The sequence below is a fragment of the Ostrea edulis genome, chromosome 5 (genome assembly GCF_947568905.1).
Source record: "Ostrea edulis chromosome 5, xbOstEdul1.1, whole genome shotgun sequence".
NCBI classification, from domain to species: Eukaryota; Metazoa; Mollusca; class Bivalvia; order Ostreida; family Ostreidae; genus Ostrea; species Ostrea edulis.
Window position 1 is genome coordinate 47715175 of NC_079168.1, and position 17758 is coordinate 47732932.

Below are 17758 nucleotides of genomic sequence, written 5' to 3' on the forward strand. Positions count from 1 at the left end.
AACACAGAGCACTTGGTTTGACTATTTACCTTCTGTCAGTTTTTAAGCTAGGACCTTTTGTTCATATGATGCAAAATGAATGATGTCGCAGCTTCATGATGGCTGATACTACCTTAAGTGAAGTTCTATCGTTCATGGCTTTAAAAAATATTTGACTGGTACTATTTTTAGCACTATAATATGCGACAAAACCACACTGCATATTGTGAAATAAATTCAAATAATACCAATTTATTCCAAAGATTTATTTTAATAATAACAATAATATTATAAACAATACCATTGTTAAGTGTAAATGCACAGGTTTCTGGGCAAAACCAAATAAAATTAAGATTTAAAAAAAAAATTAAAATAGACTTAATGATGATTTTCTGATTTTTATCCTGAATTTTGTGGGTGTTAGAGGTAATTTCAAGAGAGAGAGAAAAAAAGTTTGCTTAATTTACTTATTAAAATTTTTAATAGGTCGGAAAAAGACATAGATATTTTAAATGGGGTCTTATCTTTAACTTCATTCCCTTAAGGAATTTTTAAAATATCCATCTTTACTATCATAGTATGCAAATAAATATTCGGATTTTGCACAACAAGATGCCTATGAGAAGTATTTTTAGGACTATATTGTTCCTCAATAATGATTATTTACAGAAATGTATCTTCACATTTGATAGGTACATGTACTGTGAAGAAATAACAATCAATGAAGACAATGTCACACACATCCTGTATGCTGCTCGCAAGTATGGACTCTCTAAAGTCACCTTAAAATGCAGGTCTTTTCTAGAGAAGAACATCAGTCCAGATAACGTATGTATCATTGCGGAAAACGCACACATCTTTGATGAAGATGAACTTTTCAACACGTGCCTAGACTACATTGTTAAACACGCCTTTGAATGTATCAAGTCAGAGTCCTTTACACAGCTATGCAGATCCTGTGTGAAAAAGATAATTGAAAGAGATGATCTCCCATTGGATGAAGATCACATCCTGGAGTGCATGTCAAATTGGGCCAAGAAAGAATGCAACCATCGAGGAGTAGAAAGCACTGAAGAGAACCAGAGAGTAGCCCTGGGTGACCTGTTTTACTTAATTCGGTTCCCTGTCATGGATTTAACTTTTTTTGCAGACAATGTGGCCAAGACCAGCAATCTCTTGACTGAAAAAGAAAAAATTGACTTGTACACATATATGGCTGGAACGAAAAAAAAATTATCAGACTCCAAATTTGTGACAAAACACAGGAAACCTTTTCATATCACATGTATACGTTTAGGGACCATTGAAAAAGCAAACAATGAAAACTTCCGATGGAGAACAGGGGAAATTGAGAAGCTAGACTTCCGGGTGTCTAAAAAGATTGAAATACAAGGTATTATAGTGTATGGAGGGAGATTGGAAAAGTCAAACTACAAAGTGTCTGCATGGTTGAGAAGACATGACACAGATGAAGTCATCGCAGACTGCCACACCAAGTTGTCCACAACACCAGATGGGGTGACCTATCAGGTCTTTTTTAGAAAGCCAGCCACAGTGCAGGCAAACAAAAGGTACTGTATCCACCTGCAGATGAAGGGAGGGAAGACGTACTGGAGTGAGGAGGGGATAACTCCTGTTACCTGCCATGATATTGTATTCAATTTTCTTGACTCCCAAGAAATTGGTAATGGCACAGGGGCAAGGCGGGGACAAATTCCTGGCATTGTGTTCACAAAATATCCAACCAACCAAGAGGGTTAACGATTGTGTTTTAACAACCTCCAACACATTTATTGTTTCATAAAGTGGAGTGAAATACAGGTTTCTGTGATTTATAAGTAATATTCTGCTTTATCTCAGCCCTGTATAGATGATTTGCACATTGAACTGAAGCTCTCTCAGAAATGTCTTAATTTTTTCTTAGAGAGTTATACCATAGACAGTGAATATCAAAATGGCATCAAACTTTGTAAGAGCATTTGCTGCTGTTAGATATTTACAAACAGGTTACAAAAGATGCTGTCTGAGGGAAAATTAATGGTTATACCAAAAAAGGAAGATAATTTTTCTAAAATGCAGCTATGTATGGGGCAACATATAAAACGGTGAAAATAAACCTAGTATCATTTTCAATCCACAACAGTACATTGACCTTTTCCAAATGTGCAAAACAACTATTGATATGAATTTGTTTTATGTATTATTAAGTAAATGTTTTACACAATTGCATTTGTTAGATATGGTAATGTGATTTGTTGTTAATTATAATACACAATACTTATTGCCCTGCTAAGTAATATACAGTAAAATATCTATATCTCGAAGTCCGAGGGACTTCAAAAAAACTTCGAGATATCCAGGAGTTCGAGATATCCAAATTCGATCTTGAATATTTTTTTTAATGTAATGATGAAGCGTGTATTATCAAATGCGTTCTCGTAATTATGGGCATTACTTTTTTTCAAGCGCACTTCGACAATTTCGTTCGTTTATCTAAACCACATGATAATGATATAGTGTGTATCATTCAAAACACCGTCCCTGGAATCGGACGTATTAGTTCATAATTGGCAGTGGACTTCATCCGTAATGTGGGAAGGCCTCACTAATTACCCAAGCTGTTGAACCAATTATTGCGACCTGGGTCTACTCGAAAAAGGCGAGCGTGGATTAGTAGTGGATTGGTGAAGCAGCGGGCGTGAATGTGGGACTTAACGACACCAGGTATGGTAAGCAGAGTGGAAAATTGACTGCACTTCGAGATAAACCAGGTGAATTTAGGGCATGGGACCTTGAAAATACTTCGAAATAAGCGAGGTATTCGAGATTATCGTGTTTGAAATATCCAAAGTTTTTTTTAATCATTTATATAGGGAACACGGCAGGGACCAGCGGTCGACTTCAACTCAAGAGGGGTATTCGAGATAAACCATATTCGAGATACAGATATTTTACTGTAATTGTGTTCTAATTTAGTCAAAGGATTCCATCATAATGTCACAATCCATATTAACATTGGATTCTTATATATATATATAGGGCTCATGGTGTGTGTGACCGGTCATTAGGGGATGCTTACTCCTCCCTAGGCACCTGATCCTACCTCTGGTATATCCAAGGGTCCTTTCATTATTTTATCTGCTCATGTAGTTCACTGAACAACTTAGAGATACATGTAGTTCTTCCATGTTCTCTCAAATATTTAGATGGATACATAAGTTCAGTACTAATGTGATTTAAAACTACATAAAAGATCTGTTACTATATTGTTTTCATTTTTCTGAAATTGATTTTAATGTAGATTTTAACATCAAATGGGGCAACCACTTTGAAAATTCTAATTGACTGCAAATATTCTATTTTCACATTTCTTGCCACTGAAATAGTATAAAAGTAGAGAAGTAGAAGGTGTACAGTATTTTATGGACATTTATATATGTAGTTCTTTTATTGACCTGAAATGCTTTTGTTACTTTGTGACCGTTACTTTATTTTGATGTGCCAAAGTCATACTTCATATGTTACTTAATAAAAGAAGCAACAAATACTGATCTTCAACAGTGTTCATTACAACTAATGTACACCTGCAAGTGTATGTTGAGTAGGGAATTTTAAAAAAGAATATAAAGGTAATGTACACCTGCAAGTGTATGTTGAGTAGGGAATATTACAAAAGAAATTAAAGGTAATGGAAAAAGGCAATAGAAAAGGGGTGATAGGGGTCATTCTTTGATCATATATAGGTGGTTATCTTTAAAGAGATTTCATGTGAATTTTCATTGGTAAATCTGAGACAATGTTTATTTCTCACATTGACCTTTGGGTCTCCAAAGTAGAATAACAGACTTGCATGCTTTGACCAAGTTATATAGTGTTTACAAGTTACACATAAATGTGCATAAGATATGCATAAATAAAAATCTGTGTCAAAGTGACTCATGGAAAAAATTCTACACTAGCTATGAAAATTCCCTAACAACCTATCTAATGCTATGATAAAATTGGGAGTCCAAATAAAAGAAAGGTCACCATCATGTTGGGGAGAGGGGGGAGGGGGTATTACAGAGGACTGGTGATGGCTGTACATGTATAAAATATAAAAGCTCAAATCTTTATGTGAACCACAATGATTCTCACATTTTTCCAAAATTAACACCAGTCATAAATCAACAAAAGTTAACACAAGAGTGGATTGTTCATTAATATGATCATGTCATGAAATGTCCCTGTAAAATTCTCTTTGCTCCCCCCCCCCCCCCCCCCCCCTCAAATTTATTTCAAAGGGTCAAAATTACCATTTTTCAAAGTTAGTGGAAACACTGCTAAACTTAGATTGCCAAGTTTTGTTGTAAAACCACATTGCAACAGCAATTTCTTTTTATACCTTATGTGAGCTGAAAGCTCAAGTGAGCTAATCTGATCACTTTTTGTCCGCCTATCTGTCCGTAAACTTTTAAAAAATTTGACTTCTCAAAAACCAAAGCACTGGTATTAAACTGATGATAGTAATGATCGTTACTATCATCCCAAGATGGCAGAAGGAAATTCCGGAAAGACCAAGTTTACTTATTACATCTATTTGTATTGTTTATTTGCGAATGATATGTAGGTAAGAAATATCATACACTAGCAACAATTACGATCAGGTGTTATTTTATCTTTTATATGGCTCAGATGAACAGAAAATTCGTCGTTGAAAAAACAGCGAGGATGATAGTAACGAAATTAATGATGATAGTAACGTAAGAACTTTCATTACTATCATCCTTGCTGTTTTTTCAATGATGAATTTTCTGTTCATCTGAGCCATATAAAAGATAAAATAACACTTGATCGTAATTGTTGCTAGTGTATGATATTTCTTACCTACATATCATTCTCAAATAAACAATACAAATAGATGTAATAAGTAAACTTGGTCTTTCCGAAATTTCCTTCCGCCATCTTGGGTTTAATACCAGTGCAAAGGGCTAATATCAGACAAACTTGCCACAAAGCATGCTTGTGTAAACAGGATGCAAGTTTGTTCAAATGAAGTGCCAAACCCCTTTTGAAGTTGAGATGATTAAGAATAAAAATTTTGTGGCATCGTTTAAAAGCCTTCCTTCTCAAGAACTACTTGGTCAAAATCACACAAATATGGCACAGATCATCCTTGGTTACAGGGGATTCAATTTTGTTCAAATGAAGGGCTATTTTTTCTCCAAAAGGGAGATAGTCAAAGAAAATGCAAAAATAGTGTGGAGTCATTTAAAATCTTAATCTCAAGAACCACTGGGCCAGAAAAGTTGAACGTTTAATGAAAGCTTCCTGACATAGTGTAGATTCCAGTTTGTTCAAATCATGGCCCACAGGAGTAAAATAGGGCCACAATAGGGAACAAATGTTTACATGGTGATAGGATAAATCTTTAAAAGTCTTCTCAAGAACAGCAGGGCCATGATTACTCACATTAATATGCATACATCTCCAAGTAGTGCAGATTCAAATTGTGCCCCCCAGGGGTAGAGTGAGGCCACAATAGGGGATCCAAGTTTTACATGGGGATAAATTGGGGAAATATCTTTAAAAAATCTTCTTCTCTAGAACAGCAGGGCCATGATTAGTCATTGATATGCAAGCATCTTCAGGTAGTGCAAATTTAAGCTTTTTTTCAATTCAAGGACTCCAGAGGTAGGGAGGGGCCATGATAGGAAATCAATGTCTGATATGGGATCTTTTAATTCAGGTGAGCTAAACAATGTCAACTTTATAAAATTTTCAATGTCTAATGGCCATAACTCCACTGAAATTGGGTCAATCAGAGAAAACCTTAAAGGGGCATGGACACGATTTGAGCTGAAAGATTTAAAATTTTAGTTTTCCATTTTTGTTGTTGTATTACTTAACTTAAGTATTTGTAATGGTCAACCAAAATTTTAATATCAGTTGTTGAGTTACAAATAAGATAAAGCACTCACAATTTTTTGTTATGTAAACAAGGCTCGTGCCATGTTTTTGTTTACATATAGATTACAAAATGAGATGCGTCAAACACTAGAAACTATTTAATTGTGTTCAGAATTAACTTGTAAATTGAAAAAAAATCTGCTTTAAATAAAACTTTTAATAGTATATTTAACCTATGTAAAGAAAATTCAATATATGCACCCAGGGGTGCATGAGCCAAGTTGCATGGGATACATTTTAAAGTCAGGAATGATGTGGCATATTTATAATTGTGAAGAACTGATTGTTGGATATAATGTAATAAATTCTTGTGAATACATTTTTAGAAGGAGTTTTGAAATGGGTATCCTTCATTGTTGCACATTACCTCTTCTAATACTCCTATCTTCCTTACCTGATACCTTACCCACCCAACAATACCTCCAAATTTCAATTGATTCAGATTTAAACTTTTAGAGTTGCACGAAGGTTAGTTAACTTTAACTGACAGTTAACTTTCCATTAACTTGAACATTTATATAGTGTTAACTTCAAGTTAACTGTCAGTTAAACTTAACTAACTTTTGTGCAACTGATATTTCTAAAATTTTCAATCTTTTTTCAGGACTGTGACCTTGACCTTTTTCTCCAATATCAATAGGGGGTCTTCCTAACCTGCTATCCAACAATATAACCTAGTTTCATTTGATTCAGTTTTAAACTTTTCGAGTTACTGTCCAGAAACCATATTTGTCTTTAGTTTTCAATCTATTTTCGGTCACCTTGACCTTTGACCTTTTTTCTCCAAAATCAATAGGGGTCTTCCTTACCTGGTACATAACGATATCTTTAAGTATCATTTGATTCAGATTTAAACTTTCTGAGTTATCATCTGGAAACCAAATTTTTCTGAAAGGAGTATAGCGCACTTGGTATGCAATTTCACCTACAGAAATACTTTTTTCTTGAATATAATGTTTTACAAATATTCTGCTATACAATATCAGTTTATACTTGTGTTTACCAAAATTACTTAATAAAGATATCTATATGTTGAAAGTATCATTATTTGATAAGCATAAACATCACTGTGATTATATAGAGTATAATTATAGTAGATGTAACGTAATGGGCATAAAAAATTGCAAACTGTTGCAAAAGGCCACCCTACACCAGAAATAAAACAATGAAATTGTTTTACTTGAGTATGGCTGTACATAAGTCCATTTAAGGAAATTTGGTTTAAGGTGGCCCTCTTGTTGAAAATGGATAAAATATGAAAAAATCGTTCTCAAAATTTACCGTGAGACGCATCCACAAATTTAAGAAACTGAGAATACGTTTATTCTATAAGAGGCATCATTATTTTTAGTTCACTTTGGCTACCCTAAAATAATAGAATTTTATGTAGTACCCAACAAATGTAGCTTTCTATAATTTTAATTATTTTTTATTGTCATTTTTTTCCATTTCAAACTACTCAAATTGTTCATGATTTAACTGTATTGATCTTTTAATCACCTCTTTATTATAAAGTGTGAGCAAACTATCAGAGTTGGATCAATCAAAACATAAGTGGCCTCTATGTCATTTCAAACTAATGCACTTGTGTGTTAAAATACAGACAATGGAAGAGGTGTGTGTGATTATTTTAGTGATTCAAATCCGCAAATTCATAAACCCGTGATTGTGTCTTATTAAGAAAAATTAATTCCCTACACAGTATATGCCCAAGTCATTTTCTGGCTCAGGGGCATAACAATTCTGGTGATAATATGACCAAGAAGTTTGGCAAACTGGGATGCAGTGATTAGTACATGTATAGGACCCCACTGCATCTTCAGCAGGATTCCTTAAAATTAGACCTAGTTACCTCTTCATTTTCTGACAGCAGGTAGTGTGTAGTCTCTTCTGACACAGAATACTGTGATACAAGCGTATGCAGCAGTCATGATCAGATTGTCTTGTTCCTTCAAAACTGTGTTTCATGTGGTGATGGTGTCTAGGTTTTGGTGTAAAACCTTCCATCTGACTGAGTGTAAGAAAATTGAATGAATCCACAGAGTTGACAGAACATGTTTTCACCAAGAAAACATTAAATGAGAAAAAGATCAAAATTCTTTGTGAATCCTACCTGAATTCTAATTCAGGACTTGGATTTTTCCATTCCATCCACATACGACTGCAGTGGAAGGCAGGAGTGGATTGAAGTTAACATCCATGGCTACATCCAGACCAGTCTGGATCTTGTTGATGATCTTCCCTGTCTGATAATCATAGCACAACATCTGTCCATTACTGTCACCACTTAGAACTACAGATCCATCCGGAGAAATGTCAAATCCAACTGAATAGCCTGACAGCTGAAATATACGAACACAGAATTAACATAGAATAGCCTGACCACTGAAATACAGGAACACAGAATTAATATGGAAAGTAGGTACTGTACACACACAATTATGTCATATTACAATACAAGTAAAGGAACAATTCATGTCATTTTGTAATTCACCATACATGTATATGAATGAATAAAAGTCATTCTACTATTGCATTGTGAATAATTCAAATGGGAGATGAGCATGTGTTTGTATTTGGCTTCTTATCCTTGGCATATCACCATTTTAACTGGTAATTGTAAAGTTAGAACAGATCTTTAATACATTTGTAAGCTGCCTCCCTTGTACACACCTTGTGACCCTCTAAACGTTTTGCTTTGTTCATCTTATATGGCCTGTTGGCAGAAAATATGGCAATGTAGTTTCCATGTGACTGTGCCAGAAAATGGCTAGAAGTAGGATGTAGCTTCAGTCGGGTGCAACTATACCTCTCCTGAAATATATAACAATTGCCGAACTTCTGTACCATAACAATCAAATAAAATAGGTTTTACCTCGAACTTTATAACTTTAAGACTACTGCTGAATGATATACAAGTGGCCTCAAATACCCTGATGGATGATAAATAATATATATATTGAAAAATTAATAAGACATATTTGTGAAACACTACTATAGAATCATTTAAATTAATGGATTGTTGAGATTTTACAGGTTTGTTTGGATGTAATTTCATGAACATGGTTTTTGTACATTGTTACATATATAGATTATGTATTACGTTGTTGTTTGAAATTCAGGGGATAGGAGTACCCATGAAATCCACGAAAATTGAGTCTCCACGGAATCTTATGCTTCTACAGTATAGCCATGAGCATGTTCCAACTGTGGCAAATTTGACCTTTATCAGTTACATGGCTTTGACCTTGACATTTCACTTTACTATATTGGTACTTACTTGAAGTACGAAGTCTTATCTTGTATTCATATTCGAGGTTCAAGTTTCAGATAGACAAAGAAATTAATAACCAAACAGACAGGCTAAAAAATTATCTTTGATCTTTGATCTCGGGAGGCAAAAATGAATCATCTTTCTAATGAATTCATTGTTTGCATTGAAAAATGTTCAGAAATGAATCAGTTTAGAAAATAAAGGCAGTTTACTTGATATATCTGGTTGGATAACACACTAGTGGTCTTGAAATCCCAAGCCATGATGTTTCTGTCAGCAGAGTCTTGGCTGATCTCATCTCCTGCAGAGAAAAATGTGTCTCCATCTCTGTTGAATAGAAGATCCTGAACCTACAGTAAAAAAAATTACCTACAAGAGAATTCAGAGACTGCAAACCTCCAAGAAGGTTCCTAAATTCTACCATCAAAGGATATAGCCAAGGCAGAGTTTAGAAGATGGGAAGAACTGACAGTGCTTGAAATCTTGAGAGCAATACACTGACAGACAATGATAGCTAAGTATGAGGGACTTCCTACTTTGCTTCAGAGTACCGGGTAGATGTAATTCGTTATCAATAATTTCCCTCTTTGTGGGGAATGCAAATCACTTCATTGTAAAAGGTAATTCATTATGAATCTGTTCACTACAACTGTTTTTAACTCTAGTACTCAAGAAAATCAAGTTACTACTAATTAATTAGAGGGAAGCATACCTGACCATAGGAATCCTTGTGAGTGTATGTTTTACAGGGAGAAAGGCTGACCCTGGTGTCCCAGCAGTAAATACTGTTCCAAGATCCAGTAATGCTGAGATTGGGGTCATTTGGGTGAACTTTACAGCTTGTTACATATGAGGGGTGTTTAAAGGTGGATACTGCTGTACCTGTGTATAGATTGACATAGAAATTGGTCATATTAGTGCTCAAATACAGGCAATTCCTTGTTCCAGGTACAGTTTAAAGACACGGTTGTTGTAAACATGGAATTGAATATCTAACAATACATATATCAACATAAATCCATGATCAGAATTAGCATTGGTAAAATGACAAACCCCTATTAAATATGCAGACCTTTTTCTATATCTATCCACTTTGCAGTCTTGTCATAACTACAACTGAAAATATGTCTTCCATCATGACTCCAAACAGCATCTTTTACAGCTCTTCTGTGGATACTGAGCAGCTTAACACAGGGTGAAAGCTGAGTCCAGATGTTCCAGATCCTAACAGTTCCATCCATACAGGCTGACAGAAACAGGTGACAGTAAGGCGACTTATTCCACATCACTCTGTTCACCGTCTGTGTATGACCATCGAGTTCTCTCTCCACCCGATATGGATACCTATTGTGGGTGTTGCATTTGGTCATATGTGGTGCTATCTTTGAATGTATGTAGAAGAGCTGTCGCTGTGTTTGTGATTCGCTGCTAGAGCTTGTGCTCTGTTGTGACTGGTCAGATCTGTTGAAAGATTCACTTGAAGGTTTACAGCTGAAATCATGTTCATTTCCTTTTCTATTCTTACTGTACCCGCTGTCTGCTTTATAAGAGCATGAATTATTAGGAACTGTCTGATGTTTATTACTGTGCCTTCCCTGTTTCCGACCCTGCCGTGTATTCTGTTCATTCCTTTTATCTACGACCTCATGACCATCCAGATTTTGTCGAGGAGTGAAATCTCTCCAGAACTCACTGTCAGGGACTTCCACTTCACTCATTGAATCCTTTAACTTTATCAAGTATTGCATTTTTTTCTTTGATGGGGGCTCTTCAATTTCCTCATCAGAAGTTTCATTCAAACCAAAGAAATCTGCACCACCTGACTGTTCAGCACTGTTGGACACAATCTTGTTCTTAGTGCTTCTGTCTTTAGAAATTCCATCATCACTCTCTTCTCCAGTATCTTCATTGTCTGTTTCACTTTGAATTTCTTCATAGTTGCTTTTCAACAGATCCATTGCATTAATCTTTAAACTGAAAATAGGAACAGTTAGTTTTAATTATAATGGGGACTGTTAAAGATGTTCTTCAAACGTTACCCCATTTAAAAAGTGGTGCCATTTGTTTTAGTAAATTCCTTTGAATTATTCAATAGGCATTATATACAGTAAAACTTTTACCACCTTATTTCCTTCATTTATTGGAGAGCTATACAAGTTAAAGCATTATCCAATCAAAATCAATCCTAAGTGAATACACTTCCTGGTCAGTAACTTTCACTTTGCCAACCCATCAAGCATCTAAGTAAATATATACAGTATAATCATATAATTCTCAGGGTTAGAATAGGTCCTCAGTACCCCCTTGCTTGTCGTAAGAGGCAACTTATGAGATAGATGAGATAGCAAAATCTGAGGTCCCGTGTCACAGCAGGTGTGGCACGATAAAGATCCCTCCCTGCTAAATGGCCATGAGCACTGAGCATAGGCCTAAATTTTGCAGCCCTTCACCGGCAATGGTGACGTCTCCATATGAGTGAAAGATTTTCGGGAGGGGCGTTAAACAATATACAATCAATCAATCAAAGCAATTCATTGAAAAAGAAGAAATTTTAACTATTATCCAATCAAAATTAAGGACACCTGCATGCACAATAGCGATAATTTTAACAATGCCACTGAGTGAAGCATTTCTACGGAAGACGATAGGTGCCAGGATATAGAATTAATATTCATTTAACTTGTGACCGCCACCTATTTAACTGGCGGATGACACTTATCATATGGCATCTGCCACTTATTAACTGGCGGTTGCCTTTTATTATTTGGCAGCCACCATATAAATCAACTGGCAACTGCCACTTAATTTATCTGGCGGCAATCACTTTATTTATCTGGCGGCCGCCACTTATTCATACATGGCAGCTGCCAATTTCAAAAACAATTCCATTCATATTGTTGAGTGATTATTTTGGAAAGATTTAGAATAGTACGCAAACACGTAGCATCATTTTTCAAAATGTAGGGACAATCGGAGAAGAAATTCTTTTCTTTTGACAAGCAGAAAAGGAACCTAAAAATGTCTCTTTTGCCCAAACTTTGTACTCCTAAATTGGAGGGAGGGGGCTCCGTTCATCCTTCAATTCATCAGTTCATTCATTAATACCTTTTTCCCATTCATTACTGACGTGCAATTTGTAATTCAAACACTCAGTTTGTTAAAAATAAATGGTATAATTATCATTGTTACAGTTCTTAGCCAATTATCAAATATAAAAACAGTAATACGACTAAATAGATGAATGAATTCATGAGTTTCTTTAAATAAAAATATATGATATATTTACACTTACTTTTTCATCACTTTGAATTTGTTGGTTAATTTTGTTTAATTTTAACTGTCTTTTGAATTGAAAACGGGATGTATTGTTGTTAATAACTGTTTGATTTGAAAGGGGAAAAAAGGTCGAGGCTAAAGGTGACATCACAATGCACGGTTTACATTGGCGGACGTTATATTCCCCATGTTAAATGAATATGCGGATCCTGTCGTTATCCTGACCTCATATGTTCCCCCTTTAATATTTAGATGTTACTGGGTGTGTAGTGCAAGGAGAATTTCATTACAGATAATACATGAATATATATTTTTAAATGCATTATGATTTATCATACAGTTATGATTATCACTTGGGATACGCCATTGACCATTTCATGGTTTGCTCGTCCAACGGTCACACTGTATATACATATTAGTTTTAATGCACACTTTCATTTGTGAATAAACAGTAGAAAAAAAAAATTCTATGTTTTAATGTATTATAACCTAGACATTATATGCTGTGTGTGTGTGTGTGTTTCATTATTATTTTAATACACCCTGAAACTGATGTTTATATTCTTATCTAGCATATTTAGGGTATCTTGTGTTTTCATGTTTTATATGTACAATCAGGATAGTACAGCTACGGACTGTTTACATGTGATAACGCCTTTTATATCATTGCTTTTTAATGTTTTATTTATTTTCTATGTATTATGTGTATAATCATTCTGTTGTAAGGTATATATGCACTGCAAAGCACCTTTGAGTGTACATAGTGTATGAAAAGGGTGCTATATAAATAAGGTATTATTATTATTTATTATCTAAAAGATATACAGAATGTTATTTATACACGCATGTTTTTTCTTATCCTTACAATTAGTTTCAACATTGAATTTCATCATATTTACTTTTAAGGGGAGGGGGGGGGGGGAAGGTTCTTGGTAAAAACTCTGTACATTGAACTTTTGATCTCGCACCTTATAAAATAATTAAAAGTCTAGAATTCTAACTTGGTCCACCCACTGGAGTCGGCAATTTTATTTATAACGTCAAAAAAGGTTAGAAACGGGCATGAATCTTACCAATAAGCTTTTTTCTCTCTTATCAATGGTAGGACTTCATTTGTCAAATCGGCGTATGCCGAATGCGCCGCTTGACCTTTGGTTACCCGGCTTGTTGCTTCATTTGTCCGGGAAAGGTTTGCCGGCGTACGCCAATCTTGCCGGTTTAGAAAGACCGGCGTGGAATTCGCTGATTTTTCAAAAAGGGCAGAAAGCTCACGGTAAGATGATGTTATGAGATAAAAAAAATGTAGATATATTTATTAATAGATCAGCATGTTCATTGCTTGAATGCATTGATTAAATAAATGTTCATTCGTAGCTTTGATATAACGTTTAATTCCTGCACAACTTTGCTCATATGCGAAGTATACCGAGGTTGCACAATACATTACTTATCATGCTGGCAGTTAAAAAGAAATTGTAAGAAACTACGAAAAAATCTGTATTTCATTGTAACAACAACATGTTCATCCATGTTTGTTTCACGCCGGTTTACTTCATTTGCCAATTCGCCGTTTTACGCCGGTCATATGACCGACGCATTTCGGCGTACGCCAATCTTGGACAAATGAAGTCCGCCCAATGATAAGCGACTCCTGTGGTTCACCATAAAAAGTTTCAAAACAAGTTACTAGCCTATGTTACAGTTTCGGTATTTGTACATGTGAGGCTATAGTCTATAGTATAGAATTTACACCAAATTATCATTGCACTCACATTATCACACAGTTGACGTAGACTGTTAAATTGATATTGGTAACTGTAGACCTAATGAAATGTAGACGTACATTCTCTCATGAGCGCAGCCATATTGTAATGTCGCACAGAATGCTGGAAAAACTATTTCAAGGAAAATTCCTTAATGTCTAACTCCAGAGAATTATATTATTTCTGTTGTGATATGAATAATGTTATGATGTAAAATTGCATATAAAATTCTATTATCCAAAGATATCAATATTCTAAAGTTATAATTTTAGCTTCTTTTTTTTTTTCGTTTTAGATTTATCACCCCGCCCCGTATATTAGTCAGTCCCCATTTTCTGTCTCGAAACTGAAAGTACATGATGCAACACGTGTGAAAACAGTGCAGTATAAAACATACTGTGTGGAATTGAGAAAATATGTCAGAACCTACGGAAGGAATTGGAGATATGTCGATTAAAGATGAAGAGAAGCAAGAGGCAGGTGACGAGGATGACGTTGTGAACCCCTGGGAAGTGGCTACACACTCAGCTACTGGTGTAGATTATGACAAGTTGATCAGTGAGTACAGTATTTCAGTGAACGATCATGATAACAAAATGTTATTCAGATTTACAAAGAATATTTTTATAGAGAATTGTCATATATATTCATTATTTTGGTAGATAATGTAACACTAGTCTATCTCGTGTCTATCAGGTCCAGTCCAAAGAGACTTTCTATCTTAATTAGTATGACCTACGTGTATCTACCTATAACTACCTAGATATTTAAACCTACTCCTGGTAGCAATTTTTACCTGCGTTTTCCTTTACTTGCATCCCATGGCCAAACGCAGGAACAGGGTAATATGGTGTATACCAAATTTATTGATTCACTTTACACTGACGATGAATACCACAAAAATTTTGGACAAATAATGATTACTTTGTAACCTTTCAAATTTGCGTCAATAACTACACCCAGTTCCATTTTCTATGAGATTAGGATCAAAGCTATGTGATAAGAAGTCAAGAATGTCTTACAAATCTGTAATATGTCTTACGGCGTGACCGTGTTTGAGGGCGAAGCAAAAAATATTGGCATTAAATAGTATCTAGATCCATAACAGGACAAAAAATATCCCGGAATATTTGCACCTAACGTGTGAGGACAGAGCTCAATCAAAGTATTCTAACATTACACATTTTTGATCCGCCTATTCATTGAACGCGGGAAACACTATGCAACTGATGTAAACAGTGCATTTTTACGTCATATTGAGCGTCGGTGTTTAGCAAATACACAAACATAGGAAATGTTAATCAAGTAGTGATTATATATTTTAAGAAAATAAGATTTACATGCTTTTATGGATTTTATGTAACATCTCAGAACGACGTGAACATGGGTACACGAGATTCAAAATGGAGAAATATGTGTCCACGCGATAGTATTTGAATCGACGCCATTGGGACCAAAATTTTCAAGTTCCATAGGTATGGTTTTAATTTTTCATTAGTTTTCTATATTTTCCTTTTAAACATGTATATATATATATATATACGTGTTACCTATAGGGAGAGCTCCTCTATTAATTTTAAAGTTTACCTTCATGCATTTTTACATTAAAGGATTTTGGGGTGATTTTTCATGCATTTCCTCTACATTCTCCACCCTCGTAAAGTATTCAAATTTACACCTCAAATTTTGTTGTGCACATGCACAACATGATACATAAAATGACTGACCTGTTTAAAAGATGCTTATTTATTTATATTTTTAAAAACAGGTAAAACTAGGTAGAAGTAGCTACTTTAAGTAGGTTTAAATACACAGGTAGCTATTAATAGCTATGTAGGTAGAAATAGTCTTTGGACTGGACCTGTCTATATCAATGAAAGGTAAAGATTACAAACAGTGATCCCTCTCATAACTCCTATAAGCAATACAAAATAGAGAGTTGGCCAAACACGGACCCCTGGACACACCAGAGGTGGGATCAGGTGCCTAGGAGGAGTAAGCATTCCCTGTAACATTAGAAGGGAGAAAATGCAACAAACCAGTCCAGAATTCGGACCAGAACACCATGAATCTCTAGTCAAGTGGTCTACCAAATGAACAATAGTTGAACTTTGGTATCTTGAACACCAATATCTCAAATACTATGGATATGTTGAGGTGATTCAGAAGTCCAAACCACTTCTTCTCAAGTATTTTACACTCGAATCCTCTGATATCTTGGAAAAATTTTCTATGTCCCTTCGAGTTCAAGATAATGAGGTTTGACTGTATATGGTCATCAGCGATCAAACCTGTACATGTGTTGATTTGTAACAAGTCATGTTTCCAATGCTATGTTTATTTCCATAGGCATGGAATATTCTTGGTTATATATTATATGCTCTTGTTTAATAATACAGAAAGGTTTGGAAGTACCAAGATAGATGATGCCTTGATACAGAGGATAGAGAAAGTCACAGGAAAACCTGTCCACCATCTACTAAGGAGAGGAAAATTCTTCTCTCAGAGGTTTGCTAAATTACTGTATTTGCTGTAGATCCCTTATTTTACGCGAGTACTTAATATCGCTAAATGACTTGTATACATCAAATCGCGAGAACATAAATTCACGAGTGCTCTGTTGATCAAGAGTCTTAACATGTATTTTAGCAATATAAAGATTTAATTCATAAGCTATGCTTCTTGCAAAATTATGCAATAATAAATTCCTCACATATATTTAGGTATTTATTCAATTTACAGTATATATAGTATGTCAGTGTCTACAGTTTAAATATGAGCACTGTATAAAGGGCAATACTGTACCTGTATATACAAATATGATATTATATGTACAAATAGTATATGCTGTAAAACAAATGTAAATTTTAGCAGTTCATTGAAATTGTTAGCATGATATGAAGGGTTTGAATTGGATCTAAGCACAGCTTTATTTCTTCAGAGATATGCATATGATTCTGGACATGTATGAACAAAAGAAGCCCTTTTATTTATACACGGGAAGAGGACCATCTTCTGATGCCATGCATATGGGTCATCTTATTCCATTCATTTTCACCAAGTAGGATGTCTGTTTCTGTATATAATAAATATATTATCTGTTTTTGATTCTGATTTTCCTAATGCATAAATTTGTATCAATAGAGTACGAAAAGTAAACAAAATTTCTGAAGACTTTGGTGAAATATTTATTTGGTGTATATCCAACTACCAAGCAAACAGTACAGGTCTTACATGAGCTGTGAGTGTTTGTATGTATTTTTAGATGGTTACAGGACACATTTGATGTACCTCTAGTCATACAGCTGACCGATGACGAGAAGTTCTTGTGGAAGGACCTTACCCTAGAACAAGCCAATCATATGGCTATCGAAAACACAAAGGATATTATTGCCTGTGGATTCGATATTGAGAAGACATTCATTTTCAGTGATCTGAACTTTATATCGTAAGCTATGTTGTTTTCTCAAATTTTTATACCCCCACAATAAAGTCTTAAGGGTTATATTGGAATCCC

At 34.9% G+C, this 17758-nt stretch overlaps 3 protein-coding genes across 9 annotated transcripts in view; 2 read left to right on the plus strand and 1 right to left on the minus strand.

Annotated features, from left to right (window-relative positions):
- LOC125652202 (BTB/POZ domain-containing protein 6-like) overlaps nucleotides 1-3526 on the plus strand; it is a 294494-nt gene extending 290968 nt beyond the window's left edge. For both annotated transcript variants that reach the window (XM_056164636.1, XM_048881212.2), the window contains exon 3: nucleotides 672-3526. In XM_056164636.1, coding sequence (XP_056020611.1) covers nucleotides 672-1740 — 1069 coding nt within the window. In that variant the 3' untranslated portion in view covers nucleotides 1741-3526. The remainder of the gene's footprint in view (nucleotides 1-671) is intronic.
- LOC125652200 (WD repeat-containing protein 25-like) lies at nucleotides 231-14375 on the minus strand. 6 transcript variants are annotated; one of them, XR_008802835.1, is made up of 9 exons: nucleotides 14251-14347; nucleotides 13552-13720; nucleotides 10275-11176; nucleotides 9915-10084; nucleotides 9415-9552; nucleotides 8602-8742; nucleotides 8042-8270; nucleotides 7781-7935; nucleotides 231-1159 (listed from the first exon to the last, which is right to left on the minus strand). XR_008802835.1 is itself a non-coding variant. In XM_056164635.1 (7 exons), exons 2-6 carry the CDS (start codon nucleotides 11158-11160, stop codon nucleotides 8049-8051), a joined length of 1557 nt encoding a protein of 518 aa, XP_056020610.1. In that variant the 5' UTR covers nucleotides 11161-11176; nucleotides 14251-14373; the 3' UTR covers nucleotides 231-1159; nucleotides 8042-8048. The 6 variants fall into 6 exon arrangements, 1 of the variants encoding a protein (XP_056020610.1); XR_008802833.1 differs by lacking the exon at nucleotides 13552-13720 and having other exon boundaries at nucleotides 7781-7939; nucleotides 14251-14375; XR_008802834.1 differs by lacking the exon at nucleotides 13552-13720 and having other exon boundaries at nucleotides 14251-14373.
- A 142-nt stretch (nucleotides 14376-14517) lies between these two features.
- The window catches only part of LOC125652203 (tryptophan--tRNA ligase, cytoplasmic-like), a 13470-nt gene continuing 10229 nt past the window's right edge, over nucleotides 14518-17758 (plus strand). The window contains exons 1-4 of the mRNA XM_048881214.2: nucleotides 14518-14799; nucleotides 16641-16749; nucleotides 17183-17302; nucleotides 17507-17689. Coding sequence (XP_048737171.1) covers nucleotides 14658-14799; nucleotides 16641-16749; nucleotides 17183-17302; nucleotides 17507-17689 — 554 coding nt within the window. The 5' untranslated portion in view covers nucleotides 14518-14657. The remainder of the gene's footprint in view (nucleotides 14800-16640; nucleotides 16750-17182; nucleotides 17303-17506; nucleotides 17690-17758) is intronic.